Source organism: Helobdella robusta, assembly GCF_000326865.2.
Source record: "Helobdella robusta unplaced genomic scaffold HELROscaffold_86, whole genome shotgun sequence".
Classification (NCBI taxonomy): domain Eukaryota; kingdom Metazoa; phylum Annelida; class Clitellata; order Rhynchobdellida; family Glossiphoniidae; genus Helobdella; species Helobdella robusta.
Window position 1 is genome coordinate 531,425 of NW_008705495.1, and position 16,781 is coordinate 548,205.

The 16,781-nt window shown below is 33.2% G+C and overlaps 2 protein-coding genes across 2 annotated transcripts; one reads left to right on the forward strand and one right to left on the reverse strand.

Annotated features, from left to right (window-relative positions):
• Window positions 1-107: 107 nt before the first annotated feature.
• On the forward strand, window positions 108-4,303 carry HELRODRAFT_182462 (hypothetical protein; the record flags this gene model as incomplete). The annotated part of the gene is made up of 5 exons (XM_009032720.1): window positions 108-231; window positions 895-929; window positions 2,196-2,341; window positions 2,494-3,890; window positions 4,032-4,303. 5 exons carry the CDS (start codon window positions 108-110, stop codon window positions 4,301-4,303), a joined length of 1,974 nt encoding a protein of 657 aa, XP_009030968.1.
• Window positions 4,304-7,794: 3,491 nt separating this feature from the next.
• HELRODRAFT_182463 (hypothetical protein) lies at window positions 7,795-11,792 on the reverse strand (the record flags this gene model as incomplete). The annotated part of the gene is made up of 5 exons (XM_009032721.1): window positions 7,795-8,031; window positions 8,106-8,182; window positions 8,290-11,069; window positions 11,253-11,489; window positions 11,728-11,792. 5 exons carry the CDS (start codon window positions 11,790-11,792, stop codon window positions 7,795-7,797), a joined length of 3,396 nt encoding a protein of 1,131 aa, XP_009030969.1.
• Window positions 11,793-16,781: the final 4,989 nt, after the last annotated feature.

A 16,781-nucleotide genomic window follows, 5' to 3' on the forward strand; every position in this document is an offset into this window, starting at 1 on the left:
AAAGCAAAAATATAAAATGGAAACAATGGCAAATAAATAATATCTTAAAATAATAAAAAAAGTAAAATGTAAAAAAAACTTAACGTCGTCCATTCGACAAAGGCAGAATGTTGAATGCGGTTCGGTTCCTACGTTGTCATCCAAAACTGGTGCCAGTCCTCCTCAAGATTGTTGTTGAAACACAGCCCGTGTTGATGGAGAAAGAGAAAATTCTCATCAGAAAGCTTAGCGGTGTCTGCATCTCAAATTGCTTAATAAAAATAATCCTATCTACCTATTCAATTACCTTAGCTAATTTGTATTAAATTATTAATGGTACGATAGTCGAAAGTCTCCCTTCATTCTCCCTCCTTGCACAGAGACTCACCGACCATAAAAAAAACAGTTTAACTGTTCTATCGGGGATAATTCAAAATAGATTGAGACCACACCTAGCTTAACATCCAATTACAAGCCGAGCCAAGCCAAGCTGAGCCAATATGCGTAGATTTATAAGCGCTTTTGTATTAAAATTTTGCTCGCTTTCTATATGTAATATATATATATATATATATATATATATATATATATATATATATATATATATATATTCATTATAAAAGTAACAGTAATCAGTGCTACATATGTGCGCACGTAGTTCAAATTTTTCTGGGAGAATTCTAACGATGTGATTTTTTCGGGCTTTATAAGAAACTGCGATAATTATTCTGATAGGTATTCGGGCTGCTGATGAGCCCCCGGTAGGGACGAAACGCGTGTCCAGCCTATCCAAACGAATAGTTTTCTTTACTTCTCCCGCTCACTGTTTTTCTGGTTCGGCGTTCTCTCGATCATCAAACGCAACCGCAACAAGGTTATATTCAATTCCTATCAAATAAATTTGACTAAATAAAGGTCTTGAGTTGTCAAGTTGGGTCTTTCACAAGCAGGTCAGTTAAATTTAAATGAACTCGGATCAATCTTTTTTTCATCGTTAAATTCAATCAATAGAATCTACCATTCACCTAATCTTCATTTATTCAAAAAAAAGGTCAGTTATTTTAGTCAAAACACCTAATTGCAAAGAATAAATGAATATCTACTCATAAAATAAAGTTTTTCGATTTTGTAGCCGGGGCAAGAGGCGAAAACTTTTCAACATAACAAGAAATACCACCTTGTTATTATTATTATTAATATAACTATCGTCGTTATTATAATTAGTATTAATAAAATTTTTGTTTTTATTATTGTTATTGTTACTGATGTTGTTGTTGTTGTCGTTATAACTGTCGTCGGTTTGTTGTTGTTGTCCTTGTCACCAATTAGTGTGATGTGAAGCTGGCTAAACCACTGTTTGTTTAAACAACTTTCAACATACATACATACATACATACATACATACATACATACATACATACATACATACATACATACATACATACATACATACATACAACGACAAATCAAAGTGTTAATCCATTTGTTACTTGATGTTTGACGGTTCAGTATCACTCATCATGTTTTGGTTTTAACATACATACATACATACATACATACATACATACATACATACATACATACATACATACATACATACATACATACATACATACATACATACATACATACATACATACATACATACATACATACCTACAATGAGTTGAACGCATCTCAACATTTTATTTTTAGCTAGGCAGATTTTATTTTTCGTTAGATGCTTGACGAATATTTCAATTTTTCACCTAAATTAACATCGAGACGATGTCTATACATTTTCTTATTCTTACAAGTAATAAATAAATAAACTTGATTACTTATTTGAATTTTTTTTACTATATATTTATATAAAAATTTATTTTAAATCTAATTTAATTTAATTCTAAATTATTTTAATTCTAATTAAATTCTAATTTTAATTTAATTCTAAATTTAATCCTATTATTCTTAGGAAATGTCCGTCGGAGATGTCATGTTTTTTAATTCTTTTTTTTGACTCCTTCCTCTTCCCATGCTACAATTTCATGGCCCGACCTTTTCAAAGTTGCCCTATAAATTTTTTTTCACGCGTATTATATAACTACGGCAAATAATGAGTGATAAACTCAAATCAACCTACGCCAACAAAACGTTGAATCTGATTCCACTTAAAATTTTATAACTTTTTCAATAGAAATATTTTCAATTAAAAACAAGACTTTGATTGACTCAAGTTAGATATTGAAAAGGTGCAAAGCGAAACGGGATTTCATTTTACAACCCTGCCAAAGCCTGACATCCCCTATGGGATACCTCTTACCTCTTACTCATACCCCCTCCCAAAGCCTGACATCCCCTATGGACAGTCCCTTAATGTCAAGTCAAATACATTTCATGGTGAAAAAAATTATTTGAAACAGTATATTCTCTACTAAATATAAATAATTCTTAATTATAATGAAAATTATATCTTTTGAAATAATTTAGAAAAAAATATTTTAATTTCATAGTTTTTATTGCACTGACATCTAGTGGCACAACTCGGAAAAATCAGTATGACATTCAAGATGCTGGTCGAACTAGAGTGCTAGACGGAGGGCAAAGTGGCCGTCAAAATGGCGGACAAAATGGTGGACGATATGATGGTCAAGAAGAATTTTATTATCGTTTAATTAATCCGAGAAGGGCTAAAAATAAGAACAAAAATGACAATGACATCATCGGTAGCGTAAAAAACGACGAAGACATTGAAAAGAGTCCCAACAACGTCAACCATACCATAAACAACATCATCAATAACAACAACAGCTACAACAACAACACAAAAAATGTCAGCAGAGTTAAACGCTCCATTTACAATGCTAATAAAGATGATGATGGTAATGATAACAATGATGATGACGATGATGGTAGTAACGATGACGGTGATGTTGATAACGCTGCCCGTAACACTGATAATGACGTCAGTGGTGATGATGACGTCAGTGGCGATGATGACGTCACTGGCGATGATGACGTCACTGGCGATGTTGCAAGCAAAAACGAACATGACGATAACGATGGAGTTACATCAACTTTGATACCGACGTCATCTTTGAAACTTATTAAAACAACAACAACAAAACCAACAACAACGAAACCAACAACAACGAAACCAAAAACAACGAAACCAACAACGACAAAACCAACAGCAACAAAACGCGTTAAAACATCCAAAAAATCTACCACAAAACCACACAAAAAAATCACAACAACAACAACGCGTTTCATTCCCAACCTTGATGACGACAACAACGACGAAAGACATAAAAATAATAATGACAACAATGACGCAAATGATGAATATGAATTTGTTAAACACCATGATGAATCTGACGGGGGCGAAGTTGATCACCACGGAGATATAGCTCGCAAAAGCAACAATTCCACCAAGAAAAAACCCCCAACAACCTCAAAACCAGCCACAAAACACGACCAAAAATGGAAGAAAGAATTCTCTCAAGCCGTCAAAAAAATTATAGAAGAAATGGAAAAAAACCAAGACGCTGGAGAATACCTGGGACTAACCGAAAGCAAAAATGATGACGACGACGAGGGTGATGTCATTAAGAGTGAACACGTAAATGTTAACAATCGTGACAAAGATGGTGAAGACAGTGATGGTGATGGTAATAACAGTAGTGGAGATGGGGGTGTTGATGGTGATTATATGGAGGGGGGCGAGGATGAACCTGAAGAGGACAGTGAAGAGTCTCTGGCGGAAATCGTAGGGGGTTTGGTTGGCACCATACTAGCCTCGTGCATTGGGGGATTGATTAAAAAGAAACTGGAGGAAAGAAAGAAGAGGAAGGAGGAGGAAAAGAGGAAAAAAGATGAAGAAAAGAATTGCATGGAACTTGATGGTGATTTTAAGAAGCATCGTGATGATAGTGAGTTGGCTTTTCGAAATTTTAAAAACATTTGTGAGTTTCAAGTTAGTTAAATGTTTTATGGATCTAAAAACATTAATCCATGAGTATTTAAGTTATTTTAAAATTATGATTGCGTAAAACGTTCTCATCATAATTCAGAAGAACTTGCTTTAATTTCCACAACCACAACGTCAAACCACGACACGACAACGACTAATACCACCGCGCTAGTAGCCACAAACACGACTTCACCCACCACAAAATCTGCTACTATAACCGTTACGCCTACTGCTACAGCCGCTGAATCGTCAACTCCAGCTGTGACTACAACGAGCACAACAAATCAGGAGCCAGTTGCAACTGCACCAACCCAGCAAGAAAATATTGATAAAAACAATCTTGAGCTTGACATCCTGTCTTTCAGTCATTGAACCGAATGCAACTCTATCCATATCTTATTAATATTTTATCTATTGAATCAACTTTCAAATTTTGAAATGTAACAGATGATGGTAATTATATTATTATATGGTATATGATGTTTTCATTAATACAGTAGCTACAAGGAGTTAATCACAGCTAGTACTTCTATGAATGTGTTATTCATCATTCGTTTTATAGAGAAATGGATGAACGAACGAATGAATGAATGATCGAACAAACTAAGAAATGAATGAACCATTTAGAATTTAACAACCTGCAAATAAGTAGGCCTACGTACAAAATAATAACACATCATATAACAACCAGGTCCTCTTTGCTTTCGAACCTGGTTAATGCGGATATTTTTGCAGTTATGGAATAATTTTTAGCAAATTATTACTAAAACATTTATTGGAATTCAAATTATAATCATTCATTGCTCATCCATATATTCATTCATTCATTGAATCATTCATACATTCATTCATTCATTCGTTTATGGCATCATTCAATTCGAAATTCTGACATTTTTCTAACCCGTTTCGGCTATCTATTCCAAATTTTTTGGAGTTTATTTGAAATTTTTTAATAAAAAGATTAAAAAAAATCAGATTATGAAAATTAATGTTTCCTTTTGAAGTCATCTCTCAAAAAACTTAAAATTGTCAAAAATTTGGTCTTCTACCAGCATTTACATATACATATATATATATATATATATATAATAAACTTATTTTTCGAATTCATGCTGCAAATAAGGCCATATTTCGATTCCGAATGAATCATCGTCAGTGCTCCTTGTTGTATATATAGGGAAATATTGACTTTGTCAAGATTAACTTTGACGTTGTAAAAATTAACTTTGGTGTTGTAAAATTGAACTTTGATGCGAATTAGGTGTCAGGTTTCTTAATTGGCTGGTCATCTTCTTTGGTCTCCTTTTCTTCATCCATTGCACCATATTCTTCTTTGTCACTATTTACGATGCTAGTTTTTATTACTTTTTTGTTTTCGTTGTTGGTTAAGCGCCGGGTTGGAAGTGAGGTTGTCATTTTTTGTTGTATATTTATTTTTGGTTTATTGATGTCAATTAGGACTGCTTCTGCAATTTTAAGATACGTGTAGTTGCTGTTCTGGTATATTACTTTGGTGTTGCTGTCGAGGATTTCACGGCTAATTGTGATTGAGTGTGTTGAGTCCAAATGAGATTTGATAGCACCACTCTGTTTATGCATCGTAAGCCTTCTAGTCAGTGAGGTAGTAGTAATCCCGATATATCAGTCATGTTGACGTGCACAGCCGTCAAAGGGGCAATTAAATTCATATATTACGTGATTACGCTTTAACTAGGACTGCAGTTGTTTTTCAGTATTAGGTGAGACGTCTTTTTATTGTTGTAATAAATTCGGAGTTTAACTTTACTATTTGGGTTGGTTGGTGTGACATTTTTATTGATGATATGTTTAAGAATAGCTTCATCTACCTAGTATGCTATTGACATGTGATTTCTGTAATACAAGATGATGTCGTTATCTTGATTGTTGGTACTAGGAAGGTTATTGCTGTGTAGTAGTTTGTTTTTAACGATCTTTTCAATAGAGTAAGTCCTATATCCATTGTTTACAAGCAGGTTAGTGACCCTCTTTAATTCAGCGTCGCGATTTTCAATATCGGAAGAGTGTGAGTGAAGAATTTATAAAATATTGTAAAAATATGTATGTATATATATATATATATATATATTCATGATTTACTGATGTGAAAATATTTGCATTCAGAAGACCTTACGGTTGTCAAGTTAGTTATTTTTCATTTTCCATTGTTATAGTAGTACTATCAGCAGTGGTAGAAGTAGTAGAAGTAGTAGCAGGCACTAGTAGTAGAAGAAGCCGAAGTAGTAGAAGCAGCAGTAGCAGTGATAGTAGTAGTAGCAGTAGTTGTTGTCGTAGTAGTAGTAGTAATAATAATAGTAGTAGTGATAGTAGTGTGTTGCTATTTTTTTGATAAGTTAGTTGTTAGGCTGAAGATGTCTTTAAAAATTTGCCACTTTTCGACTCTCCTTACGTAATGTGCTTTCAATTAAGCTTAATTACTTTGTTTATTACTACTACTGAGTTTAATAACAAGTTTTCATATGTGTGTGTGTGCGTGTGAGAGAGAGAGTGAGAGAGAATTAGGCGAATAGTGAGATGTTTCCGATTACACTTACATCAACAAGGTTTGTCTAAAAATTGTGTTCATAAAAAAATGTTTTAAATCTGTAATTAAAAAACTAGGAAATAAATAATTGGACGGAAAAAAACAAACCGTCAACAATTTTTCAGTGAAACCTTTTTGAAATAAATTTTTTCTCATCAAAAACCAATAAAAGCAGACTACTGCAAACGCAGAGATCAGTAGCACCCAAAAAAAGTTAATTCTCACTTTTCACAATCAATGACGGACCTAGGGAGCCGAAGGGCCAATGTTCTCTCCATTTTGAACGTTATTGCGGGCCGCGGGGCCAGTGCCCCCTCCGTTGTGAGCGTTATTTGTGTTAAAAGTGGATGAAAGTCGTTGTTTTAACGAAAGAAGTAGTGATTTTGAAGAAAAAATTTATATTTTAAGCCAAAAAACAGAAGGTAAAAAAAAATTAAACCACATTGCCAGAAAAGTTGGCTCTTCCGTGAACATTGAAAAATTTTAACTCGTGAACTTATTGTGTGGTTGTGACACACGTGTAAACAGATGATTCATAAAATCGGAGATATCTAGACTTCGGATGTTGAAAGCTGCTTCTTTTAGTGCCACCATGGTTAATGTTAGTATAATTTTAATTCACTCACTTTCAAGCTATCAACAACACACACAAAACTCGCGGTATATCGAATGCTATCTAAAAAAATTACACAATTTATACCTGCTCGAAGATAATATTAAAACTATCACTGATTGTATTTCATACAGAAAAAGGTGCCTTTACATCTAAAGAACTTTTTTATCTATTTATATAAAAAGATGAAACTGCCTCAACACGAAACTGCCTCAACACGAGACCGCTTCAACACTCAAACGCTGTTTAATCTTGTCTCGGCTTGATTACTGCTACTCGCTCTTTTTTTAGTGAATAATATATTTTTAACAAATGAACAATTGAACATTCTTTAGTTTGAAGAGATTGATTAAATTTGTGAGGTTCGTGCTAAATGAAAGTTTTTTAAAGCAAACTTGTGAACTGCTTTTTAAACTTTCAACAAAAGTTTTGTAGAAAAAAAATTAAAATAAATTTCTTTTTAAAATTTAAAATTTCGAAAATAATCATGTTTTTACGTTTGTTGAAGAAAGTGAAATGTTTATCAAGCACATGAATCAAAATCATTACGTTCTTTATCACAAGAAGCAAAGTTTGTTTTCCAGCGACAGCATCTCTTAAATTAAAAGTATCAAACTACAGAACTATAAATTCATTCCCGTTGTTAACCGGAACTCATCAAGTTGCCCGTTTAATTATATACACACGCTACCAAGAACACTCGGATTGGTTAATCATTTGAGGTTCAAGTTTGCCAGGATTGAGACCTTTTGAATTTGCAAATTGGAGCAAATTTTGACCATTTTGGTTGAGACCTTGGTGGGGATGTTTAGATAGGAGTCTTACGATGTAACCACTTTTTGGCTCTCCTGGGACATTGGTGGAACATTCGTATGTGAGCACGTAATTATCTACAGCTGCTATTATGCTCAGTCGAATTTCAAACTGTAGATCAGAAAATTTTATTCAGTTAGTTTGTTTGAAATACTCTTGTTACTAAATTTTAGTATGTCGGTAACCTTTTCGTTATCCCACATATTTTCGTCATCAATCTCCTCCCACCAATCTGAGAAGGACTCGGTAGCTAACAATGATACTGATTTGAAAAAATTATTTTCAATATTTAAAAAACTGAACTAGGAAAAATCAACAAAAAGTAATATTTTGAATCGAAAAATTGTATAAATATTAACAAAAACCAACTGTTTAAAGTTCGTTCGTCCGGACCAAAGTACTCCAGCCACTTGTAGGTCACATGTGCACCAAACGGCGTATAATTATCACCAATTTTATTGATGAAATAAAAAATTTTGGAGCACCGGGCGAACCTGTAGGACTGGGGAATGTTGGATGTCTGTATCCTGGCTATTTCGTAGAGCAGTTGGTTGCTGTAATCTTTTAAGTCAACATCCATCCTTTGGCCATTTAGAACAGCAGAACATTGCAATGCTGGAAAAACTGATGGTTTTTTCGTACTAGTTTTCGGTTGTAATGTTGTTGCCATTTTTGACAACACCAATGTTTTCCAGGTTGGTGAAGCCATTTTTTGTGTTGTTGATCTTTCCGGTTCAGTTGTTGTAATTTTTTCCTTTCTATCATCAACTTCATAATCATCTGAGTAGCTGGGATACCAAGGATAGCGAGGATACTTTTCATTTCTTTTGTCATCACCGTTTCTATTCTCCATATCTTTGTAACCTGCTTGATCATCACTATTTGTTCGTCTCCACCAATCATACCAATACGGACTTCTCGTAGCATTCAACCAAGGTTTGCGTCCGTTGTCTTGTGTTTCAGGAGGCGACCCCTCCCATGTATCTTTTCCTTCAAAACGATCTTCAAATCCGGATTTTTCAGATTTCTCTCTTTCATTCCGTGGTACCCATTTTCTATTTTCTTTGTCGCGTCTCCACCACCATGGAATATCCGTAGATATTTTTTGTTCTTCTCTGCCGTCAATTTCACCATTTTTGTATTTTTCTCCATTTCCATAGCGTTCGGGTTTCCACCATGGTTTACGTGTTTGGCTGCTGAAATCATTGTTGTCGGTCGAATTATTTTTATTTTGTTTTTCATACCACGTTTGCCAATAGTTATATAACTCTTGGTCTTGCTGTTCGGAATCATCGTCGCTTGAAAATTTACGTCCTATTCTCCACTTTGAAACAAAATCATCGTTGAAATTTTTGCTTCTACGTCTTTCACTCCACCAAGATGGGTCATACGATTTATACGATATGTCATCATAATAGTCGTAAGCTAAATCAACATCATCATCTTTTTTATTCCAGTTTTCGGGTTTCCACCATGAATTATGATCACTTTTAATTTCATCAGCGTCTCTAATATTTTGTTTTTTCTTTTGCCAAAAACTAACAGGATGATTACTTTGGCCGATTTCGTTTTTACTTTCTACATCTTTGTAATTTGCTTGTCTATCGTTATTTGTTCTTTTCCACCAGTCATACCAGTAAGGATTTCTAGTAGCATCAAACCAAGGTTTGCGTTCGTTATCTTGTTCTTCTGAGAAAAACTCTTTCCATTTATCAGTATTTTCAGAATAATTTTCATATCTGGGCTTTCTTCTGTCTTTCCATGAACTCCATGGGGTATTCGTCATTTCCTTTTGTTCTTCATTATTAGTTTCATCGTGGTGAAATCTGTCATTTTTTGAATCGCTTCTAGGTTTCAGCCAAGGTTTGCGGGTATATTCGCCAAAATATTTCTCGTCATTTTCAGTTGAGGATAACTCTTCCCATCTATTAGTTTCTCCAAAATAATTTTCATATCTGGATTTTTTTCTGTCGTTCCATGGACTCCATCTTTTGATTTCTTCATCGCGTTCCCACCAAGGAACAAGCGTTACTTTATTTTGATCCTCATCGTCTATTCCACCTTCGAGAAATCTGCCGTTTTTTGAATCGCTTTTGAGTTCCGGCCAAGGTTTGCGGGTGAAGTCACCAAAATATTTGTCGTCATTCTCAGTTGATAATCTATGATTGTTTCTTCGCCAAGAAACAAAATCGTCACTAGTTTTTCCGTTTTTACTGTTTTCATTCCACCAAGGCTCGGAATCATCAAAATGCCATTTTCTGTTGCGCCATGAATGGGGAAGATCCTCTTTTTTTCTATCTACCTTGGCGTTTGTTTCGCTACGTTCATCCCACGATTTAATGTTTTGCTGCCACCAATTCCAAAAATTATCTAACTTACCAATTTCTTCATCAGTCAGGTTTCTATACCGCCAATCTTCTGACAGCCACCATGAATGATTTATATTTTCAGTATCAGATTCGTTTTTATGGTCATCGTTAACATAAGAATCATTTGATTTACTACTTATTATTTCACTCATAGTTTCTGAATCATTTTTTGAAAGCGGCAACCACCAAGGAAAGGTCGGTTCTTTATGTTTTTGCTCTTCGTTTCCGTCATGTTTTTCACGCCACTTATAATTTCTCTCGTTTCTGCCACGTCTTCTATTCCATGGGTATCTGAAATCGCCATTTGACTGAGTTTCTTCGTAACCGTCATAATCTTCTTCGTTTCTCCCGGAACGCCTCCAATACCATCGCTGTTTATTGTCGTCATTTCCACCGATATTCCATTCGCTGTGTCTCATTATAGGTTCATCGTCATCTTCAAAGTTTTCCAGCCAATATGGTAATCGATAATTATTCCTATCATCATTCTTGTGACCAGTGTTTATATCCCAACGGCTTTTCATACCTTTTCTCCACCAAGGTTTTTTATTATTGCTATCGAGCGAAGTTTGATGATTAAGGTGGTCATGTTCAGTTTTCCATGGAATTTTATCATTATAAGCGCGTTGTTGATATTTTTGATTATAACTCCACGGACGCCAGGAGTTTTTATTTTCTTCTTCTGAATCTCCCGATCGGAAAAAATGGTTTTTAGTTTCAGGAGCTATATGCTTGTTCCACGGCTTATCATTCTCCTCTTTTTCATTATTAATTTTGTTGCTGTATGGTTTATGAATGTAACATCAAAATAAGAATAAATATTTTACAATCAAAATTTTTTAATTTAAAAATTTTATTTCAAACTCACATTTTAAAAGTAGGTAATAGCGGAAAATATTGAACTATTTCTTAGTATCAATTAAAAATTCAAAATTTTTATTTTTAAAAAATTGTTATAATTACTTTTTAAAAGCAGATAAGGATGGTGGTAGAGCAAAAAGTAACGAACTCAGCTGAGTTTTGGCTACTATATCCTCTACAATGCTTTTATTATTTTGAATATCAGCCAACGTATCCACCCTTGTCTCAATTCGCTTGTCGTTAGATTTTGTTGATAGTGGAATAGCTATTGCGAGAACCAAGAACAGCGACAGTCCAACTGTTACAATTATGACAAAAGCTTTGCTCTGACCCCGATTCCTTAATGTTCAGTAAATAAAAAGTTAGTACATTGCATCACGATAATAACATTGCAATTTATTTGTTTAATCTGTAACTTTGTCAAACGAAGTGAATGTAACAACATGCAAAATTTAAAACATGTCGTTTTTAATATTATTTTGAGAATCACTATTCAGGAGAAAATTTATCATCAAAATTTTGACGAATTTTCAGAAAATATTTGGTAGTGTTACGTGAGATAAAAATTGTTTCGAACCTGCTATAATTGCTTGTGTAAGACAAGGAGTCGGAGTATAGTGGGGAACCTTCCTTTTTAGCCATGTCTGCTCTACTTCTGTGCATATCAGTGGGAATAAGTTTCACCTCTGGGTAAGAAGTGTCAGAAAAATTTTCGGAATTTTGTCATTTTAGTATTTAATTTTAATATTTATTAAATTTTTTTATTTAATATTATTTATTTTATATTATCGTACTTTAATTAAGGTTTAATTCAAATACAATTTTTAATCAGAAGCAGATTTTAAAGTTATTTGTTGAAGATTTTACAAAATGTATATCAAGAATTCAAAAAAAAGATTATCAGTTTAATTTAAGCTACATAACTGTGTCAAGATATCCGGGATAAAATTATTGATAATTATTAATATTTATATTTGTTATAATTATTAATAATTATCACTCAGTACGCAATGAACATAAATAAATGATGTTTCGTTGAAAATATCATATTATGAATTATTTTACACGCTATGCAGGGTTACATTCAATAGCATAGTAACATAGTAATGAAGAAGATAAGTGTATGCAGTGTGTACGTCTGCGATGTTCGCACTTTCACTATCTCAGTAAGTGTACTTATTATTAATATTTTTACATGTTCCTAATCCTATAATATAATTAATATCTGTTATTTTTATTCACACAAGTACACACACGCAGCCACACACACACAAGTAGTTTCCTAAAATCCATTTCGACCTTGGTTTAGACTCTAATCGTTAGATAGGTACTACTAGTCCGTCTACATCGTGAGGATGGGCAGCAGCACTGTGGAAAACGTAGACGAAGAGTATGCCGGCAGGCTAAAGAAAAAGCAGAATCTGCGTTCAATCACAAGTCAAAAGTACTTTGATGCCAAAGCTGAATACAATTACCCTGGATGCATCTTCACCTTAGCTGTCTAAAGTCTTAGAGGTCAGAAGAAAGTTTCTGTAGATGAGTTAGGATGTCTAATAATAAAGACCTGCTGATCTTATGAACAGAAGATGAGAATGAAACAATATAGATCCCAGAAAAGAAAACGCTCGAAGTCAAGGTGTCAACATACCGTGCCGATGACTAAATGGCGCGGAGAAGACGGTTTTGTGAACAGTTCGCCATCGGGCACCAGGTCCAACTTTTGGTGTATTTACGTGGTCTTACTTCAGTAACTGGGGCTCTGCTAAATTTTACATAATTCCATCGTTTCGGGTTTGGTGTTTCCTTGGAATGCCCATCCTTTTCAGAAATTAATGGTAAACAGACAGATAAATAGGTAGACAGACAGACAGATAGATAGGTAGACAGACAGATAGATAGAATGGTAGATAGATTGAGAAATTCGAGAATTGTAGTTTATGAGAATCTGTTTTCACAGAACTCTGCTTTCTGTTAAAATGACTTATGACACTAGATGCAAAGTCGAAATTTGAATGCGACTTACTAAAACGTATCAATTGTTATGAAATAATAAATAAAAATCTGTAAAAAATATCATTTAGTAGAGTATTAATAGTAATTAGTTGAACATATTTCAGCTTTATTTTAATTTTTCACTGATAATTGTTGAAAAATGACACTAAACCAACAAAACTGATTTCGAAATGAAGTTAGAAGTTTATTGAAGTATTTCTTTCACAAAATATAGGCCAAAGTATGTTTCGTACAAAAAACCAGATGATACCCTCAAACGCATATGACAATGACAACTATTAAGACCCTAACAAAAACAGATCGTATCGCCATGTCTTTAATATTTTTTCATTATTATTTTAAAATTCATGTGACAATGAATGATAAGCTTATTTCTATTGCGAAAGCAGAGGGGGTCCTTTGGAGCCGATCACCCCAGTTGAAAATTCTGCTAGGTATACAATACAATACAGTACAATACAATATAACTATAAAATAGTATAATATAAAACCGACCTAAGGTATAACAACTTTTATACTTTTTTTCATAACAGTTGAAAAACCTCATAGATACGTGAATAATTTTCTCAAAGCTAGTTCTGTTATTTATTACATGCTTTAATCACTGTTTAACTTTCAATGTATATTTTGTTATATTTGTTTAATTAATTAATTTATTTATTTATTCATTCATTCATTCATTCAATCAAGCAAACATTCAATCATTCATTCATTTTAAACTAGAAGACATAATTTGCTTCTATTATATACATTATAGAATGGAAAACATTGTAAAAAAATTCTTTTTTGCTGTTTATTAAATAAAATCGTTAAAAAAATAATTAAAGATAAATTGTATAAGGCACGATTTAAACGGTAAAACGCTGCAATAAAAAACTAGTGAATGGGAAATCAATTTAAAAAGCCATCAAATATAAGAAATATGTAAAGTATTCCTTCCAAAATCAATCAATTAATGAATAGAATATAAGTATTATTGCATCGTTTCATCATTTGTTGTTGTACGTAAGATGGGATTGTTAAACGTGAACGAAATCGTTTGGAATGAAAATTCGGAATCAATCAATCAATCAATCAATCAATTAATCAATCAGTCAATCAATCAACCAACCAATCAATCAATTAATTTGTCTGACAACCATTCAATCATACACGTTCGATTGAAATCAATAAAAGTTATGCTAAACTTGAAGCAGTTTATTTTCCACGTAATGTATGCGAATTTTATGATTACACAGTACACACCCATATGAAGGTTCATTAACGAATTGAATTTATAAAACAAATGTAAGATAATAATACAATGGGGTTGCTCATAAACTACACCTTGTTGAAATGGTTAAAGTGCCTGGCATCGCTGTTACGACGATAAAGGAGGTCACTGCTACTTTCAAGTACAATGTGTGATGTTTTTTTCACGCGTATGTTTGCCCTTGATGCTTTTGGGGAATACTTGAAAGAGAAAACTATGAAAACAATGGAGTACAGTTAAAAGTTGAAGAAACGTTTAAAAAAATCTCTCGGTTGGAAGTTAATTTTTTAGCTTTGTATAGGACTGAGTAGTAACACTAGTTTGGTTGTCAGAAGCTACGATTTTGTTGCTAGTGCTGTTGTTATTGTTGTCTGCGGTGTTGTAATAAGTATCTTCGCCTTTCAACAACTTGTTAATCAACCTCTGCGGCTTTTGTGGCACTGACTTCTGCTTCTGCAGCTGCATCAGATTTTGGTTGATGAGGTCGTCTACAATTGATTTGTTGTCGGCAGGCTCGTCTATGGCCGCACCACCTTGGAAATATTCAGGGTTTCCCGCGAACACCTGCTTGCCCTTCGTCTCCAGGTAACAGTTGTTCGCTATTGGAAATTTTAGTGGTTTTTTAATTTTTTCGATTTAAATTTTTTTTGTGATTTATAATTTAATGTAAGTTTATAATTGGTACATGTGACAATTTTAATTTTGGATGTTGTAGAATTATTTTATTTTTAGTGTAGCATTTATAATGTATCATAGTGTTAAGTGTAGCAGTGTATTTTTAATGCATCAAAAAAAATTATCACGAAATTGTAAAACCTGGAGTTTTTGAGTTTGGCTCAATGTAATCCTGAACATGAGACTTCAGATCCACAGACTCGAAATGTTCCAACCTCGCCAAATCTTTTTCGTCCAGAGATGGCGGTCTTGGCGCCTGGACAAAATTATCAAATGAATTATTCTGAAAAGTGGTTATAATTTATTTTGTGATTTAAACTATACCTACAACACTTGCATTAATTTGAGGTCGGTTCATAAGTTTATATGAAAGTAAACTATTTTTTATGGGTTCATTTTTGTCTCGCAACTTACTACCTCTACAGAAATCGAGTATTAAAAATTCAGTAAAATTGTCAACATTTTAGAAAACAGAAAACTTCATTGTTAGACGTGATGAAAAAAATTTGAATATAGAGTAATATGCCAGACTTCTTATGTAATTTATGTGCTAACAACAAAGATAACCAAAAAATTTCTCTTCTTACTTTATTAAGTATTTTAATACTTTAAGTATTGACTTTACTTATTATAAAAAAAAAACTCTTATCAAACTACTGCTTCTTGGGTAGTAGTTTGTTGAGGCGCATTTTAAGAGTCGATGCAAATGAGTATGATAGGACAATCCTTTAAGAAATTTTAACTGGAGAATTCTAAAATAACTACTACACATACACAGACCTGTCCCAAGCAGAATCCATCGATATAATTCCCAAAATCCTGATCGCTTTCGCTGGGATTGGACAAATATCTGACATTATCTTTGGAATTTTTATTTCTATTCAAGGCAGCTTCCAGGTTGCAGAAATCCGAATCCTCCATCTTTTTCTTCTGCTGCTGCATTGATGACGTCATCCAGCTGGGATCGTTGGTGTAGTCGTTTTTTGTGGCTTTCGTTTTGTCCGGAGTAAGGTAATCGGCGTCTTTGGGGGATCCTGGTTTGTTGACGTAATCGTTCGACGGTCCGGATTCTTCTTCCAGCTTTTCGAAAGGTATTTTATTTGGGGTTTGTAGTTTTGGTTTTCAAAAAATGTTAATTTTATTTTAAAATAATAGCTATAAAAACTTGTTATAAGAGTTTCATTACAATTAATTACAATTACAGCTTGATTTTATTTTTGAATAACATTTAATTTAATTTAATTTTTGAATAACAAATTTAAAAAATATAGTATTTAAACATAAATCAGAGCAAGTACTCTTCTGTAGAAATTAAAAAAAGTATATACGCACGCATAGACACGCAACAAAAAATAGACACACACACCACATCAACACACACACACACATACACATATAGTACGATCCCAATAATCTTGATCATATACTAACACTAGTCAGGTGGCCTTCATTCTTCTTGGAGCCTCTGAAATTGCGAACACCTATTTAGAAAATAATTTTTATATTTAGTTATAAATAAATAAATATTTTATAATTAGTATTATTTTTCATTTATTATTATATATTATAAATGTCATCACAGATATTGTTAATACTATATTATTAACCTAAATTTACTGCAATGATAAATCTTTATAGTTTTAACTGACTGCTTTGAACCATTCAGACGTCAGAATTTTGGAAAAAAATTT